We start from the raw sequence: 18,598 nt of genomic DNA, 5'->3' as shown, positions 1-18,598 counted from the left end.
ATGGACGAAGAAGGATGAATGGACAGAGGATCGAGCAGGAGCTCTGATTTAGCTCTGCTTTTGCTGCGAGATGGTGTTGATACAGTATTTACAGACAGCAAGTGTAACCAGGATTACTGCTTGACGAGAACCTTCCTCGGTTCGGTCTAGAGTATGCGAGTGTGTACTGTTGACCGCTCATGGTGTCTTTTCGGCCTGATCCGGCTTGCTTTCCGCTGCAGACCCTTCGGCCGCCCCAGCTTCCGCCTTCTTGCCGGCATCCAACAATCCCCACTCGGCTTCAATTCGCTCGCGAGCTCGAACCACCTTGCTCTGAATGTAGAACGAACCGGCTCCGCCGCCCTTCTGGCCTTTGGGTGCGGGAGGAGCGTTGGTCGCAAACAGGTGGTCGTAGTTCTTAACCATGGCTTCGCGAACCTGGTCGAGTATTGACTTGCCCTCGCCTGCTGCTGCTGATGATGTCGAGCCACCGAGTCCTGCTGCCGAGATGTCCTGCTTAAGGTTGAGGATAAGTTTGGCTTCGTCCAGCGTCATTCGGTGTGTTCTGGTGAGTTGGTCAGAAGGCGATGCCGCTGATCCGGATCCTACACCCGCAGCTCCAGCTGCCGAGGCCTCTACTCTGCCTGCACGAGCATTCCTTCCTGCTTGTCGTCCGGCTTCTAGCAAGGCCTTGCCGACGATCTGTGTTCCTACAAAGAGAATCTGCGCCAATGTTTTAGGGAGAGACTGTGGCATGTCAAGCAGAATTCAGCGCAGAAGTGGAAACAATAAAGTCAGTCATGCTTGTTTTCGTTCCCGACAAATGATATTCCGGGCGGCTTACCATGTTCGACTAAAGGAAGCCCTTGCGTACAAGCCGTTGGCTGTCCAGACAGGATAGTCCACCGACAGTTCTCGAAGTGGAGGTCGAGGTCGAGATGCGTCCCTCAGCGGCGACCGTGCTGACGCTAGGAGTGAGAATGATCGGGTTAGCGGGAGCCTAGCTGTCAAGTGGATTAAAGCTGTGGGGTTCGTGATTAGGATCGACGAGGCGAGCAGGATACAGTTGTGTGGTGGAGCTGAGCAAACAATTGCGACAGCGACATACGGAGCTAGTTAGAATTGGCAAGGGTCTCACTGCTGAAGTTGCAGTAGCAGTCGCTTATGGAATTTCTCGGAAGCGGCCCTTGGAAAAATTATTCCACTAGCACGATTACAGTCACGAGTATTATTATAAATATTAAGTCACACATTTTCAGTTGTCGGGCACATCTGATCTCGCCGTGTAACCAACAGCCCTCATATCGCACGTCGGAGCTGTCAAGCATATCTCACCTACGATGCAATATCACAGGGCTATCTTCAGTCGGATGAGAAGACGAACGATGGCATGCTCGATAAAGGCTAGAATACAAAGAACAGAGGATGAAAGATACGCGACAGCTTATGCCTTGGTGGCCGAGTTAAGCTGCGTCAGGCCAATCTCTACAATGGCGGGGAGCTTGTCAGCAATGGCCTTGGTGCCAGCTGGGAAAGGCAACTTGTCCACACCAGGTGCCAGGTAGATTGAGTCAGGCTCATTTCCGGACAGGGCCTCACCAGTTGGTAAACGTCCCCTCCTGTAGATCTTTTCGCCTTTCCAGCTAGGACGACGAGCGTCTTGCAGAGTAACGCTGCCACCTTTGGGACCCGGCACATTGCCTTTGACATAGATGAGGTCTTTCTCTGCATCCACACGCACCACGAGCAGGTTGTGAATGGTGCCGTGCTTGTTTCCTCCCATGCGGCCGGCCATCTTTGTGCCTGGCCATACACGTCCCGGATCCTGGTTGGCACCAGTCGAGCCATGACTTCGGTGAGAAATCGAAACACCGTGCGATGCTCGCAGGCCATGGAAGCCGTGTCGCTTCATTACACCCTGGAATCCGCGACCTCGTGTAATGGCGCGTACATCCACCGATTGGCCGGGCACGAAGTGCACAGCCGAAAGTTGGGTACCGAGCGGTACAAGAGCATCCGAGCTGACGGGGAACTCGCGAATGATCTTCTTTCCTTTGATGATGCCGGCTTTCTTGAGATGACCCTGGATCTGTTTGGTGACGTGGTAAGTTGATTTGGTGTCGACGGCGGCGACCTGCAGTGCGGTGTATGTCGATTCGGTGGCATCAGGACCGAAGCCAATGTGTGCCGAGACCTGATTCGAGTGAACTTGCAGAACAGTTGCCGGGATTCTTTCGCCATTGGGAAGGAAGAAAGACGTCATTCCACGCTTGACAGCAATGAGACCAACACGCTGCGAGGTTGGTTTCCATTTGGGCTCTTGCGGTGCCTCGGGGGCTGTTGGCGCGGCATTGGCGGCATTTTCAACAGGAGCAGCTTGAGAGATGCAAGCTGACGTGTGGACGAAGGATCGAGAAGAGGAGGACTGACAGGCAGTGAGAATTGAACAGGGTCGCAAGGTGGCAGTAGGGGTAGCGGCAAGTCTTGGAGGTTGCAGAGTCAAGCTAGCAAGTCTCTGTTGCAGCATACGGCTGCCAGCCCTTGAGGTGGGGGCGCAGGCTCGCATTGTGATGGTGCTGTGGCCTGATCAAGCTGAACTTGCGAGTCGGATACCGATAAAGACGACGAGAAAGACGAATGTGTGCGATCAAGATTGGCGCTTGACATGTCCAAGCGTGAGAGATTCATCAAATCTCGGACAAGGTCGACGGACCATGAGCTTTTCTTCGCGAGCTTCTTGTTGGAGCAATTTTCAAGATGACATGAGCCTTTGTCATTGCCCAGATTTTCTACAAGCATGACAGTCAAGACGGTCTTACATCCAAGCAAAAATATCATTTGCGGCGTCATTCGTGATTCACGATTCACAGATTTGGTTCATTTTGAATCATGCAAGACCGCTATACACACGTGACTCTAATAGTTAGTCTGGGTTTACTTACAGTAAGCGGTCGCTGTGAAGTCAAGACAGGGGCGAATGTATGATGGTTGCATTCTGGGCTCAATTCCTTGACGACGTTGAACCACACCTCGTGACCACGCATACACGATACGCATGGTACCGAGCATCCGGCTGAGCATGGCTGGAGTGCACTTTAGCGAAGCCAAAGTGAGACAAAACACAGGTCTCAACGCTGGCACGATGAGAGACCGTGACTATTCACATTTCGATTCAGAGGGCGATCCAGCCCGCGACACGCGATGGCCAAAGCAAAGTGTGTCTTGTGACGAACGACGTTGATCCAGGCAAACCAAGTGACGACACGTTCTACACGCTACTTAAATTTGAATTTGACGCTGCCAGCTTTGGGCGACGTGGAACGTGAGTGCGCCTTTTCAACGCCAATTTTTTGTCTTTGGACTTTCCCCAACAAAGGCGTTTGTGTTTACGTTGCAAACATCATCCTGCATTTCCTGCGGCACATCACTCTCACGCTCACCGGCTTCCATCGATCCACATTGATTCTACCTGAGGAGTGTAAATCCGAGCATTTTGTATGTAAAGCAATCGTAATAGAGAGAGCAGACTTGTACTGAGTCTTTGCGAGGGCTCCACACGTTCTCGACTGCCGAGCGGCGACTATTGAGTTGCGAACGTGTTTTCGGCGTCGATCCCATTTTCACCGTCCTCCGACAGCCACACATACAGTATTCATGATTAAGGACCGTCCCCTGTCGTTGCCAGCTTGCAGTTAGGGGTCAGGATTCACCCAAATGTCCCCAAACGGTCGCTTCGACCGCCCCTGAGCAGCGATGTCAATATCAACAGCTCTCCACAACCGAAATGGCAGAATCGGCGGCGGGTCCGAAGAATGGTTGAAGCCATGACCTCGGAAAATTGACCGTGCTGCCTGAGCAAGAATTTGCGCACCGGCTCCACGCTCAAAAAAGAGCTTAACTAGTTAGATGCAATCGTGAATATAATTTAAAATAAGAGGGTGAAAATCACTCACACTGAGGCAGCCAAGCTACAGAAATACTGGTTCTTTGCGCCTGCCTGTTTCTCCCAACACACACACACACACACACACACACTTACATCTTTACCAGCAAAGAAGAGGTGCTCCACTTTCAAACGCGGAGTGGCGAAAACAGGATTGATCTCCAGCCTCGGCACAGCGTTGACGATTTCGCACTCTTAACCACATCTGCTCCACTTCATACCTGCTTCTTTTCCCCCCTACTACTCTTCACCAGTGCACACAAGGCATCACAGCCGGCATTGTTCCGCTAACGAAACGTCGAGAGGCGTCTGCGACAACAGCAGCAAGATCTGCGACGCTACTGCGTTGGGACGCTTTCTGCACACGATTCAGCATTGCCTTTGACCTTACAATCTCCATGCTATAGAGGCCCTCAGCTCGACTCGAGAGCGAATATCCCTGCGTGCTGACTTGTTCTCACCTGGTCGAGTCGTTACGGGCACATCCATTATGCTGCGTCAGAATGGTGCAATTATGGACGCCACCATGCGGTCGTTGCTACGAGAGCGATTCCAGACTTCCTTGGACGGCGTCACTCGTAGCGCCGAATGTTCCCGCAGCGTAGCTTCCACCAGCTCGCTTTTACGCTCCAGAGCCGGCGTCCTTGCCTTGATCTGCTGGCTGGCAGCATACTCCTGCTCATCGCCCGCGCCACCACAACATGCTGCAAGTGCAAGGTCCCACAAAATCTCGCCTCCGTTCAGTCAGTCAGATGCCTCGCGTCAAGTTTTCAGCTTGGTTGCGATGTCGGAACGTCCGACTTCGATGGTCCATAGCGTGACTGGCGTGCCCCGCAAAGCAGCGGTGCTTCGTAGCGTTCACACATCGGCTCGCCCGAAGACAACTCATCACCTCCCCATCGCTTCACTGAAGCAGAGTGCATTGGCAGGCCGAGCGTCGAGAAAACCTCACTCAACGGCAGTCCGCGCATCGCTTAGCTCTCTGACTCACTCCCATCAACATCCGCGGCCCAACAACTGGCTAGACCGTCTGTCGAGTACCCTCTCGTCTCTCCTCGGAGCATCGGAGCATCGAACCGAGCACGAGTCTCCTGGTTCGGATGTACCGCATCAGGCTCGACCTCAGCGCGCCCGAGGTGTTGGTCGCATTCACAATGTGATGCAAGACCCACAAATCTACGACAACATTGTTCTTCCGCGGTATCCGATCGTGTTGTGTCATGGCCTCTACGGCTTCGACGTTCGGGGCCCTTTCCTCGGTCTGGAGATTCACTACTGGGCTAAAACGCTTGACATTCTGCGCAAAAAGATGGGCGTAGAGGTACTTGTCCACGGTGTGCCTCCCACCGGCTCTATCCAGGAGCGAGCCGAATCACTGCACAAATTCTTGACTAGTGACGAGGCCGGTGTGCGCGGCAAGAAGCTCAATTTTGTCGCTCACAGCATGGGTGGTCTAGATGTGCGTCATCTCTTGACGCACATTCGACCACGCCCCGAGGAGTACGTCCCGGTCAGTCTAACTACTATCAGCACACCGCATCGCGGCAGCCCTTTCATGGACTGGTGCAATGCCAACATTGGTATTGGCAATGATTACATTGAACGAGCGATTCAAGAAGCACGTGCAGAACGCGCTCACCTCGCCGATCGCGAAACGCATAAACCTTTGCGCACCACCGCGAAGGTGCCGTACTCGCTCAAGTCGCCGATCTTTACTCGGCCGAGGCCGCTGGAAGGCTCGAGCAGCTTGCCCAAGAATAACACCCGAGATGGCAAGGCAGAAGAGCCAACTCGCGCTGCATCCGATACCGAGTCTGCCACCGAGACCTTGTTCTCCGCCGCATCGTCTATAGTTAACTCGCTGACATCTTCCGACGGCAGTCGATTCCCATCTGACGCGGCTGAAAAGGTTAAAGAGGCGGTCAAGAAGGGCAAAAAAGATCACGGTTCGCTACCCTTTGGTCTGTCGTCCTTCATTGGCTCCCTCTCGACGCTTACCGGGTCTTTCAGTTCGTACATGCTGTCGCTCCTCGACACGCCGGCCTATGCGATGCTCTCCACCAAATACATGAACGAAGTCTTTAACCCCAAGACACCCAACGTCGAAGGCGTCAAGTACTACAGCGTCGCTGCGCGTACACAGAGTTTGGCGATCTGGCATCCACTCTGGCTACCCAAGCTCATCCTTGATGCTGCCGCCGAATCCAGGACTGCGGGAGGCGAGATCGACGGCAGTGCCGACGCGCTCGGTGGTGCAGACCAAGGCAACGATGGATTGGTCAGCGTCGAGTCTGCCAAATGGGGTGAATTTCTGGGTGTCATGGAAGGCTGTGATCACTGGGATCTTCGAGGTGGAGGCGCGCCACGGTGGAGGCAGAACATCAACCCGTCCACGGGGAAACCGTATGCTAGCAAAGCTGCACAAGAATCGGCGTCCACGAAGCGACGCGAGAGTGAAGAGCAAAGCTCTAGTAGCAGCTGGACTGATATCAACCGGCTGCTGTTTTCCAAGTCCAACGACAAGGCGGATCAGAACGTGCGCGCCGAGTCAGCACAGCCGGTATTTACGTCGTTCAAGCAGCTCGCTGAGTCGGAAGGATGGAACGGTGTTTCGCTGCGTGATGCGGACACAGCTGATGATTCCGGCGACGCGGTCGAGTCTGCGCAGCACGAGGATGGCGAATGTGATTCGGAGAACGACCAGGCACTATCATCGTTCCACCCGCAGCACCTGGACGATACGCTGGTGCATGAGATCGCGAGCTGGATCTCTGATCGTCTCCCATCGGGCAATGCGGAGAGGAGAGCCATGGCGCAGGAGCAAGACAAGCTGATCGAGCAGACTGGATTGACTCTGTATGCGCCTCTGAACGGTGCTGCGCAGGACAGTGCCAGTAGTGCTGAAGTCGTCAATGGTGGTTCACCTGGCATAGGAGGTCTGGCTGGTTTTACGAACACCGTCGCCTCTCTGACGCGATCCTCACACGCACCGCACTCGGCACCATACACCACACAACAAGTCGCATCAGCAGCCGCACACGCTTCTCCCGACACAGCCACGCAGCACATCGACGAAACACTCGCCAAGCCGGAACCCAAATCCGAGTCGCAAAACCAAGTCTCGGATCTGCACCGTTTCTGGATCGCGCTTTGTCGCCACTTGCATAACGAGGGCCTTTAATCACCCCACCCCACCCTCGCCCTCCTCTTTCTACCTACCATTATCATATACAATGTATTCAGTACATCTCTTTCCATTCTCGTGCACGGTGCACGAGTAATCAATTGTCACACACGCGTTCGTCCTCGGCGTGATAAATCGTGAATCGTGAATTGTTCAGCGCGCTCCCTTGCGTGTTTGAGACATCACTGGCCAGGCGTGTGTTGCCGCTCCACCGATTTGCAGTCCCAGAATTAACCTGCTCAGCTCTCCATACAATCTCGTCTTCCATCTTGACACTGCCCAATCTGCCCTTGAACGCTAAGTGATCACACAACACCAATCAGCACGACAAAAAGGGTAGTTTGCGAGACGGAATAGCTACAATGAGAAAGGACAAGATACACCACAGAAGCGGCCGCTTTTCTAGGCCGCAATGCAGAGAAAGAAAAAGGACCCATCTAGACATTGGGCGCACTCTCAGCTGGCACGCCTGATTCACTAGCAACGGCAAAGCTGGCTTTGACTGATCGCATCGGTGGCGCGACGCTGGTTCATGAAAAGAGAGCGACATTCGAAAAAGGGGCAAATGGCTGGTCGTATTGCTGCTGTGCTGCATTTAGAGAAGCAGGGTGGTCTCGGCGACGATACCAGTGACAAGGTAAGGGTCGCAGTTGGAAGCGGGACGCCTGTCCTCAAGGTAACCGTAGCCTTGCGCCGCAACGTGACGGGGGATACGAATTGAAGCACCACGGTTGGCAACACCGGACGAGAAGTCACCAATGTGGCCCGTCTCGTGCTTACCAGTAAGACGCTTGTCATTGTCGGCACCGTAGACAGCAATGTGCTCGTTGTGGCGCTTCGAGAGCTTCTCGATAGCAGCCTCGATCGCCTTCATACCGCCCTCTTTGCGCATGGAAGCGGTCGAGTAGTTGGTGTGGCAACCAGCGCCGTTCCAGTCACCGGGGACAGCCTTGGGGTGGAACGAGACCTTGACACCCCACTCTTCGGCAACTCGGATGAGGAGGTAACGGGCAAGAGTGAGGTGGTCACCCATCTCGATACCCTCGCAAGGGCCGACCTGGAACTCCCATTGAGCAGGCATGACCTCGGCGTTGATGCCCGAGATGTTGACACCCGAGTAGAGGCAGGCACGGTAGTGGGCCTCGACAAGGTCACGGGCAAATACCTTACCGGCACCGGCACCGCAGTAGTAAGGACCCTGGGGGCCAGGGAAACCACCCTTGGGCCAACCGTACGGGCGGTCGTCCATGTCAAAGAGCGAGTATTCCTGCTCGAGACCGAACCAGGGCTTCTCGTCGGCGATCTGGGTCATGATCTTGTTGCACTGGTAACGGTAGTTCGACTTGTTAGGGGTGCCATCGTTGTTGTAGCATTCGGCAAGGACAATGACGTTGTCACCACGACGGAAAGGGTCGGGGTAGTAAGCGACGGGGCGGAGGTAGACATCCGAGTTGCCGCCAGGGGCCTGGTTGGTGGAAGAACCGTCAAAGTTCCACTCCTTGAGGTCCTTAAGCGACTTGACGGGGCCATCGAGGGTGGTGGTCTTGCCGCGAATTTCACCTGTAATGTCGGAAGGCGTTAAGAGAATGCAGAAAGAGCAAAGAGAGGGTTAGAGTGAGTTCGTGATTGTCAGGCGCAAGGATAAAATTTGGCAGAAAGGGAGAGGCAGGGGGAGGCGAATGGGGGACTGCTTACCATCGCCGTCGATCCAGATGTACTCGGCCTGGACCTTTCCGCGCTGGTCGAGCTCGAAGTAGGGGTTGACGAGACCTGTTTTCAGACAAGCAGAGGTAAGACAGAGCAAGACGAAAGGCGAGGCGGTCAGTAAGGGCGCTACAATTGCAAGACCTGTGCTACGGACCTGGCGAGCGAGTGCGAGGCATGCAACATTGACGACACAAGCTGCAGGAAGTTTAGTCGTCCGTACATGCACTGCCTGGGAGCAAAGGCAGCCATGCACAGCTGTAGCAGTCTGGCAGAATCCAGTCTGCTCGTTTTCCACCTGCAGACGGACACCACACATGCGCATGAGAAGCGAAGAGCAACCTTCATCGAACCGCTAGGCTCGATGCTGCTATAACCAAGGCGTGCAGTTGTGTGGCTGCTGCACTTCGTTGTCGCCAATGGTGGGATCGAACACGAGAAATTGCGATGGGCAGCCTCGACAAGGATCAACAGCATACGTACCAGGGTTCTTGATGAAGGGAACAGCCATTTTGAAGAAATGTTTTGAGACACAGAAGTCTACTGGAGGGTGATGATCGAATGTGGGGGGATAGGTTGATGGTGGAAGCAAAAGGTTAGGAAGGATGACGATGTTGCCGAGAAGATAAACTAGCCCACAGACAGCGGAGAGAAGTTGGACGATGAATCACTGAATGTCAGTTGACTTTGGGTTACTGATAACGCGCCTCTCCAAATTTGCACAATTGTGCAACCACACAAAGGCGCCCAGTCAGAGTAAAGTAAGAGCGAGAGAGAGATAGTGGGCCGATTGCGATTGGGCGTCGGTTCGTTGGCTGCACCGTTTTGCGATGGCGACTGTGTGCTGGAGCGACCAAGCAAGCCAATCTTGAGCGGTGTGTTGATGGCTGGTCGGGCCGTTTGCCCAGTCTTTGTGCTCGTTTGGCAAGAGTGCGTCAGGTTTCTAGAAAAGCTCGCCAAAAACGTGAACAAACCCCACGCAAAGCCACACAGGAAGCGTGAACCACACGACCCAATCGTGAATGTAATGTGAATTCGCTTGTAATTTTTGTCACATCCATCTCTTGGCTATCACAATCTCAAAAAGTACGTCGTCCCCTGTAGACCAGCGAGCTCCATACGATGAACACAGCCTGAATTACGAATTATAATTTTGCTTAAGATTAGGAATTTGCTCCAAGCTGCTCATGCTCGTTCAGTCAGTCGATTTTGAGAGGAAACCCTCGCCCCACGCAAGTTTTTCGGGCAAACCATCGCTTGAGGGTTTGGGTCAATTTTATTTATGAATAACTAAGTTACACTTCTACTCGCTCGCGTGAGATGGGCCAGAGATGAACAGTCGAATTCACAGCGTGGGGCAGTTCGGCAGTGGCTAGGGGCTGTTGCTGTTGCTGTCTGACCAAGAAACCGCTCTTTCGTCTGCCCAGGGCTCCCCGTTTTGCCAGAGGTGCTTAACCCGACGCCTTTGTCGCTCTTGTTCCTTCAGAGTGCGTGGGCGGGGAAGCTCTCTAACGGCTCTCTACCGGGCTTGGCCTTTCGCAGCTGGCCCCGCGCTGTCTGATCTGTATTATCACTTCCATACTCCCAATAACTTAATAATCTTGTCCTGACCAGCCTTGACCGATGACGCAGAAAAAGCAAAGACAATGCGCTTGACCAATCTGAATGCCTGCAACCAGTGCTGATCGCTTTGCCCGTGTTCGGTGTATCTGATCCGCCAGGCGGTAAGGCTGTAAGGCTGAATCTGACCAGCTCTTGCTTTGGTTGCAGAGCAAGAGGTTGCCGGAATCGGGAGCACCGTTCACAGTGAGTGGATACAACCAACCATTGGAGCTGTTTCGGCGGTGCACGATAGGCACAAAGCTAGGGCTGGCCGGAGTTTGAGGTGTAGAGCGCAAGCCACGACATCCAAACACACACTCTGTTGCTGCTGCTGTTGCAGCTATTGCAATTCTGTGATTGTTGCTCCTAAGTTTTGAACTCTATGATGTGGAGGACCTTGGCGACCAGAAAAGTTTGGCGCGCGAATCACAAGACACCTATTCGTGATTGCTGAATGCACTACTTTACGAGCTCGGTTCAATCCGACTTTGCCGATTCGAGACTTGTAGTCTAAATGTGTTTGGGCGGACTGTGAAAGGAGCCCCACGAAGGTGCCCTTGGCTTGCGCATCGCACGCTCCCGTCTGGATGGAATTGAAGCAAGGAACGATACACAGGCGTTCCTAGCTGACTGTCAGACTGATTTGATTGATATCCATACAAGTACATAGATAAAGACCTTGGACCTGTGTGCTGATCAGGATCTTGATAGCGTAGAGACGAGACTCTAGGGTTTTTGACAGATTCAATCCGGAATTGGCTGTCGATTCACGATTCGCGATTCGCGATTGTACTTTGTCGGCCTTTCTCCCAGCTTGAGCTTCCGACTTTCCCGCTCATTTCCGCCTCAGGTCGCGCGTGGAACCACCGGCAAAGGAAAAAAAACCCTTGGCCCAACTGATCGACCGTACAAGCTGAAAGCGTCTTTGTTCTTGAAACGAACCATCTGTTTCGTGCCCCTTGAAGCTTTGAGTTGTGTTCGGGGCAAATCTGGAGCTCGCTGGATCGGCCCCAAGTCTGGGCGAACAAGTTCGAATGCGAAGCCGTCTTGCACCGAAACAACTTTCTTCCCGCATTCACGATTCCAAGGAATGAAAAGTTGAAACGGCAGTGAGCCGCATCTTGTTCTTTTCGACAAGCCAGGCCTGGCTCTGAAAGCATCACCTCGTTTTGAATCCGACCCAGTCGCTTCTGTCTTGAGATCAAGTCTCACTTTCTCGCTTCACAATGAAGTAGCTAGCTGCCTTTTGCTCTCACTCACAAACCAAGTTTTCCCAGCGCATCGCCAGCAGGTCATGTTAGCTCACTTGGCAGCCCGGTCATATCGATGCTTGAACGAGGCAAACGCAAATGAGTTGAGTGTAGTCGACACATTACATGGATCGTTATGCTGCTGCTGCTGCTGCGTTACGAGGAGAACCACCAAAACGCGACGTCTGATTGGTCCGTTTTTGCATCTCTTATCTCTTTTGGCCTGCAACTTCCTGCAGCTTGCAACCGGGGGACGGCCAACGACCTTGTTCTGCCAACCCATCTGTCTTCTTTCTGGCTGGCAACATATCGAGTCACACACTTAACCTGACGCAAACAAAAGGTGGTCTGACCGCAACATGAGTCGCAAGAAGAAACAGACAAGAGCAAGATTAGATCTTACGGTCGAGTTTCCTATCCGTTCCGCACTGCCATATCTTTTTCCCTCGATTACTATAATAGGCGGTCTCACATGTTGAAACTTCATCCTGATCGACGATCGAGGATCCACGATCCACGATCCACGATCCACGATTCCACGTCCTAGATTCACGAAATCGTGAACAAATCGTGAATCAGGAATATCGCTAGGAAATGTTCTCACCAACCCTCTAACATTTGGTGCTTGTCTCCACGCTCTCACATTCGTGATTCGTGATTTTAAACCGCATAACCGGCCGTAAAAAAAGCTCTGATCCGAAAAACGTGTAGCGAATCGGAACCGCACGGTTTGTCGAGACATTTGTGATTCGTGATTTGATGATTTGGTGATTTCGAAGAGCAGCATCAACCAAGTTGCTGCTTACAGGGAGCTGATCTTGCTAAGGTCGTTGTTGTCCAGCTGTCAGTGTTGTTGATCGCTCCCAGGAAGCTGATTTTGTTGTTTCCCCCTACACATCTCGAACGTCCTCGACATATCGCCCAATATGCGTCCAACTCCTATTTCGTATCGTGCCAAGCCTTCGTTCCAGCCTCACGTTGGCCGATTGTAAGTTGCCGTCCGCTCAAACAGCTCAAACAACGGTGAATGGAAGCTAGCAATCGATGGGATGCACATACGGATAGAGCGAATAGTGTCTCTTGCTCGGCAAAAGAGAAACAACCTGACTTGTCGCAACCCAACTAGAAGGTGGTGCTGCGATGATAAGGTGGAGTCTTGGCATCAAGCTGTCGACACGCACGTCTGTTCGCACTTCTCCGTTGGCCTCATCAAGCTCCGCCCCATAGTATGCGGAACGCTTGTAACGCCGCCTCGTTCTATCCGGCATCCTGTCGTTCCAGCTGATTCCAAGCTATCTTGCAGATCGAATGTAGCGAACTGACCCTGTTTGATCCGTGCACTCCTTCACGCCTCTGCTTCGGCTTCGGCTTCGCTTCTGCTTCTGCTTTGGCTTACCGTACTGATCAACTTTGTCATGCGTCTCTTGTCGACACTAGCACTCCTGCTGCGGTATTCAAGTGGGCCCCATCTTTGGCGCTCTGGGGTGGTGCAGGAGCCGGTGCAGTGATGCTCTTCATGTCGAGCGTTCCGCTTTTCAAAAAGGACATCCTGATCAAGCTCCCCGTCGTAAGTCTAGCCTCTACCCGCACTCCATCTGCTACCGCATATGGCACAGATCGACTTATCTCTCGTTTGATTGTTGCATGCTCCCACAGATCGCACCTTACTTCGAAGACAAGACCCATCCTGCCGACAACGCTTTCTAAAGCCTCCAGCTTGAATGTGAACCACCTCGCTCTTCCCTTTTCTCTCGCCAATACATCGCGTATACATTCAGAATCCAACCGGTGCCGATTATCTTTTCAAAGCCGAGAGGCGGTTCTGTGCGTCGCTCACTCTGACACAGAAAGCAAACCAAATCAAAACTATCTAAGTAGCAACAAAGGCGTGCGTATCATCGCGGCTTGTATCTTGGCACACACACACGCAGAGCATCAAACGAACAACATAACTTAGCAGCAAGGCGGCTACAGCCCTGCAATTGCGAAACACCTCGGACGCGTGTAGTGCTTGATCTACATCCAACTGAATTCGGGAACCTCCAGAAAGCTCTGCAACCAGGTCCAATCCACTGGAGTTGAAGAGCCCGTACCCGTCGTGCCTGTTGGCTTACATGTTCCTGGCGCTGGAGAAGGCAGCACAGTACTTGTCTGACCGTGACCCTGTGCAAATCCAAAGTCGCCTCCTCCAGCCGACATTGTTGGATGCGCTGGATACGTAGGCATGCCCGCACCCGCACCCGCACCCACACCCGCCACACTGTTAGCATGGTGAGCATGCGCATACTGCTGCTGATGAGAAGCGTTATGAGCCTGAAAGTGCTTTGGAGAGTTCGGTATCGATCCACCGGACGTAGCGGCAAAATGGCCAAACATACCCGTGCTGATGAAGCTCGCCCCAGGCGAAAACCCGGTTGCTCCTGCTGTGGAGCAAGGCGGCGTCGATCCGGACGGTCCTGCTACGCGAGAAAAAGGATGCGAGGCTGACGATGCACCGTAGTACCCTCCACTGTTGAACATCTTGCCACCAGCAACGGGCGAAGTGGAAGTTTCACCTGTGGTTCCAGCAGCTTCTCCTTCTCCGACTCCATCCGCGGTACCGTGCAGATTGAGTAGCGTCTCGGCTGCCGAGGCGTCCATGTTCGACGTCCTGGCGTGGTGGTGACGAGGGTGAGGAGGTGCGTGAGTACGTGTTGCTTGATTCTCGGTTTGACTTGACGACGATGGCTGTGGCTGTGGCTGTTGCTGCATCGCGTGTGACGGTGACGACGGCATTGGACCAGCAGAACTCGCACGTTGTAATGCAGTCTCGGACGCCGCGGTCTGCACTACACCTCTGTGAGCTATGTGCGCACCCTCTTCCTCACCCGTCACCGACGAATGCGTATCTAGCAAACTTCTCGACCTCTTAGTGCCCGCCAAAACGCTCGAGTTGCTCAATAACGATCTCCCCGGTCTCGTTGCAGCTGTCGCCTCCTGTGCGTCGCCTTCAATGACATTGAGCAGCGAGTCAAAGTACTGCGCGCACAACCCGACATGATCATCTGCACGCACTTGAGCCAATCTGAACGACTCTCTCGTATCGCGCATGAGCTCCAAACACTTTCGCTCATACTCCTTCCTCCTTCGAATCCTCGTCTTGACTTTGGCGTATTCGTAACTCAACCGTTCTGAGGCAGCAGCTGCGCTCGAGGCGAAGTTGGCAGGTACCGATGGCAATGGCAGAGAAACGAGGTACGTGGCAAGTAGCGCGGCGTGAGGCGCGAGGACCATGATCATGTCCTGAGCGTGTCGCAGGATAGAAGACGGCATTTGCATCGTATGTACGAGCAAGTTGAGAGCCGAGTCGAGACAGGTGTAGTAGATCTGCTCAGCACGATCGTCCATCGCAGACAAGGCCGAGGATGAAAAGGCGGCCGAAGCGCCACCTCCGCTCGATTGGCTCGAAACTGCGGTTGGTTTAGCCTTGTTGATATCACGTAACGAGGCACGGAAAGCGATGCTTGAGATTTGCATCACCAGACTGCTACGCATCACGCTGAGTAGATGCATGCGTGCGTCCAGAGGCAGATGACCAGTAAGATCGCCCTTGCTTTTCTCGTCCCATTTGTCCTCCTGATTCGTCGACTGCTCCCTTGCATCCTGTTCACCATTACGTGCAGTCTGCCCTCCTTCTCTCTCCAGCTGATCCGAAACACGTCTGAAGCGCTGCTCGATCTTCCTCGCCTGCAGCTCCCACCTACTTGTCCAGCCTTCCAATTCGTCCATAAAGCTTTGCAGCAGCAAAAAACACTCGCTGCCGCCATACAACGTATCCTTCTCCTGCGCTTGCGCTCGTTCCATGATCGACTTGTACTTTGTCTGCAGCAACACGGAATCAATGTCGGCACACAGCAGTATATCGTCCTGCGTGGCCAGCTCATCATCCGCCCACGCCAGCAGGTTGCGCAGCAGGCTCGGACCGCGGTCAAAGTTGGGTCGCGGTGCAAAGTGGAGCAAGTGCGTGTGTTCTTGAATAAAGTGGAACAGAAATTGGCGTTGCTGGTTGCGCCTTAATCTCTGCTCATGCACGTCGGCAGCTGCCGTGGTACCATTGACATTTTTTGTGCCGTTCTTGGAGTATGATGCGATACTTGTGCTCGACGAAGGCAGAAGCGAGAGAAGTTCTGTGGGAATGTCGCTCATGATCTTGGCTGCGTAGCTGCAGTACAAGATGGTGAAATGATCGTCGGCCTCCTTCCATACCGACGACAAATACATGGCGACGCCGGTTTCCATCCTTCGATCGCCCATCGCAAATGCGGTGATGGCCAAACTACGTACATGGCTGCCGAGCTGAGCTGACATGGCGGCCGTTACCCTATCGTCGTCAGAACGCGGTCTTACAAAGGTTGGACCGTAGAAGGAAGAAGCTTCTGTGTGGGCGTTGTCGGCCTCAGCGAGCTCTATATACCTAGAAGCAAGGTAAAGAATTGTCGAGTAGAGGAAGGACGACGAGGTGCGAACTGCATCGTGCGAGACAAAGTACGGATCAAAGTTCATCCCCCAAGGATTCAGATGTTCAAAGTAGTATGCGTAGAGCCTATGAGCAGCTGCCATGGAAAGAATGCCGACGTCGACAGGATCCCTAAGGCCAAAAAAGTTGAGCGTTTCTGGCAGTCTCGGATAGCGGGCCGAAACGGCGGAGGCTGCCTCTTCGGCGGCCGTTGTGGCTCCCGCTCGCTTGTCGACAGGGCGAAGAAGGTTGCGAAATGTTGATGCAAAGTGCTGAGATGGCGCAGAAGTGCTAGAGGCTGTCTGAGACGAAGTTGTTGCAGCATTTTCAGCGTGCCCGATCTGATCTACGGCTTCGATTTCGCACTTCTTATCCGCGCCTTCCTCTTTGTTTGACGCAAGAGCAGCTCCGCTCGACGACGATACTTGCTTGCTTCCAGAGGAGCTGGCCTTGGTGCCACTTGATTTGGACGGGGAGGCTTGAAGGTTGTCGTGCGCCACCTCGCCCTTGCTGACAAAGGTGTACGTCGAGCCGCGTTGGGGAATCTTTTGAGCGAGCATCTCCCAGATTCTACGGCGGGCGTTGGTGTCGAGCTCGTGCAGAGTATTGACAGACCTGTGCAGTCTCGCTTTGCTATTCGAACGGCTTCCGCTCGACCTGACGGCGACGGAATCTCTGGCTTTTCTCTGACCTGACTCGGAGCCAGCCGCAGCAGCACCGCCGCTGCCACTGGCATCAAGATCGCGGGATGCTGTGCGGTTAACATCTAAGCCATCCGGAGCCTGTTCGTCGTCCTGCTTGAGCGCACCAGAGTGGAGCTTGTGTACACTGTCATCGTTGGCCGAATCGCTGTCATGATCTGTTGCCATGTCATCGTCTGATGTGCCAAATCGGGATGTCGCCACTCCCAGATCTAGGTCGTCCGTATCGATGGAGGCCAGCTTGGAGACTGGCTTTCTTCCGCGATGGTGTCGGACGAACCTACATTCAAACGAGAACTTGGCGCAGCGGTCGCACACATCTTGGCTATCGGTGACATTGCACTTTGTCTTTGCGAGCCGGCATTCAAGACAGGCTCGACTGCTTCTTCGCTTTTCGGCCTTGTCGTTGTTCATGTTGGATTTGCGACGAGAGGGTGTGGATGCAGATGTTGAAGTGCTCGAGGATTTGTTGTTGCTGCTGTCGTTGCTGCTAAGCTTGATCTGTTTCGAGGGAGAAGCATGGACAACAGATGATGCATGGCGAGCTGAATAGAGGTCACGGCGTTCGTTCTGATCGTACAGTTCTGAACTATATTCCCTTGAATGAGTACGAGATGGTGAGGCGGCGCTGCGTGACGTGAAAGATAACGCGGATGTAGGGCCGGTGGAAGGAGATGCGGTCGAAGCTTGTCCAGGACGCAGTGATGATGTCGAACCAGCTGTATTGGCAGAAGAAGGAGTAGCGGTCATGGCCAACAACTGAGCAATTCGTATTTGTTCCAGACACGACACCTGCAGCGCCGGAAGACGGCGAGGGTCAGCAATCTAGCAATCTGAGCCTTGTGGAGGACAGAGAGAGCCGCCGCAGATATCGATGTCTAAGCAGAATTGCTGGGCTGGCGACTAGACCGGGAAGGAGGTGAGGCGGCGTTGATCTCCCCGATCGACGTTTTTTCCAAAACTTTCCTGTAAGGACTTCGAGACCTTGTAATCCGCGACGGCTTCTCTTGTTCTCTTGTGTCCATTTGTGTATGCCAAAGGTGCGGCACAAATGGTCTGTTCTCAGTATGGACGGTATCTGTCGAAAGCTTAGGTATGCTGAGTGGCGATATTGTTACGGGAACAAGACCGGAAGTGGGACGACTCTCTCCGAATCTTCATGCTTCCACTTTTTTTTTTTTTTCTTTTCTGTGTGTGTGTGTTTTCTTGGTTACTTTTAGTCAATCACGAATCGTGAATCATGAATGTTTTCTTCCCCATTTTTTCGGCTAAGCACACAAAGAGCCGTCAGTCACGAGTGTCACAATCGTGAATCACGAATCATGAATCGTGAATATGTGATTCTGAGCCACGTCGTGCATCCGCTCCCGAGTTGTTAGCCGACTCTCGTCACGGACACGAGGTCGTGGGTAATCACGAATAGTAAATCACGAATGTCAGAAAGAGGAACTGCACATGTTGTAATTTGCGGCCACGGGCTGGGTATGCGACAGCCAAAGGCGCCATCATCGTGATTGGTGATTGGTGATTGGTGATTCACGATTGAGACCCAGAGAGTATCTGGTCTTTGCCAGTTCTACAACCGTGAATGTCTGTTCGCCCTTCTTAAAAGCTGTATACAAGCTGCGTCTTTCGGATGAGAATATGTTCCATGGACTGCATTACGAATGGCGAGCTACAAAACCAAGACACAATCACGAATGCTAAATGGACTTTTTCAACAGAAAGCTGGAAAAATAG

General features: G+C 53.3%; 6 protein-coding genes across 6 annotated transcripts; 2 read left to right on the top strand and 4 right to left on the bottom strand.

Moving 5' to 3' along the window:
- Window positions 1-177: 177 nt before the first annotated feature.
- UMAG_03530 (uncharacterized protein) lies at window positions 178-826 on the bottom strand (the record flags this gene model as incomplete). The annotated part of the gene is made up of 2 exons (XM_011391666.1): window positions 178-726; window positions 824-826. 2 exons carry the CDS (start codon window positions 824-826, stop codon window positions 178-180), a joined length of 552 nt encoding a protein of 183 aa, XP_011389968.1.
- A 597-nt stretch (window positions 827-1,423) lies between these two features.
- Window positions 1,424-2,545, bottom strand: UMAG_03529 (mitochondrial 54S ribosomal protein uL3m; the record flags this gene model as incomplete). The annotated part of the gene is made up of 1 exon (XM_011391665.1): window positions 1,424-2,545. The coding sequence occupies one exon, from the start codon at window positions 2,543-2,545 to the stop codon at window positions 1,424-1,426; it is 1,122 nt and encodes a 373-aa protein (XP_011389967.1).
- A 1,867-nt stretch (window positions 2,546-4,412) lies between these two features.
- UMAG_03528 (triglyceride lipase) lies at window positions 4,413-7,103 on the top strand (the record flags this gene model as incomplete). Its single annotated transcript, XM_011391664.1, has 1 exon — window positions 4,413-7,103. One exon carries the CDS (start codon window positions 4,413-4,415, stop codon window positions 7,101-7,103), a length of 2,691 nt encoding a protein of 896 aa, XP_011389966.1.
- A 598-nt stretch (window positions 7,104-7,701) lies between these two features.
- Window positions 7,702-9,321, bottom strand: UMAG_11098 (putative glutamate--ammonia ligase; the record flags this gene model as incomplete). The annotated part of the gene is made up of 3 exons (XM_011391803.1): window positions 7,702-8,666; window positions 8,802-8,876; window positions 9,294-9,321. 3 exons carry the CDS (start codon window positions 9,319-9,321, stop codon window positions 7,702-7,704), a joined length of 1,068 nt encoding a protein of 355 aa, XP_011390105.1.
- Window positions 9,322-12,588: 3,267 nt separating this feature from the next.
- UMAG_11097 (uncharacterized protein) lies at window positions 12,589-13,369 on the top strand (the record flags this gene model as incomplete). Its single annotated transcript, XM_011391802.1, has 3 exons — window positions 12,589-12,650; window positions 13,100-13,229; window positions 13,319-13,369. The coding sequence occupies 3 exons, from the start codon at window positions 12,589-12,591 to the stop codon at window positions 13,367-13,369; spliced, it is 243 nt and encodes an 80-aa protein (XP_011390104.1).
- A 309-nt stretch (window positions 13,370-13,678) lies between these two features.
- UMAG_03525 (uncharacterized protein) lies at window positions 13,679-17,608 on the bottom strand (the record flags this gene model as incomplete). The annotated part of the gene is made up of 1 exon (XM_011391663.1): window positions 13,679-17,608. One exon carries the CDS (start codon window positions 17,606-17,608, stop codon window positions 13,679-13,681), a length of 3,930 nt encoding a protein of 1,309 aa, XP_011389965.1.
- Between the last annotated feature and the right edge of the window lie 990 nt (window positions 17,609-18,598).

Source organism: Mycosarcoma maydis, chromosome 9, assembly GCF_000328475.2.
Source record: "Mycosarcoma maydis chromosome 9, whole genome shotgun sequence".
NCBI lineage: Eukaryota > Fungi > Basidiomycota > Ustilaginomycetes > Ustilaginales > Mycosarcoma > Mycosarcoma maydis.
This window is presented reverse-complemented; position numbering and strand designations above follow the sequence as displayed.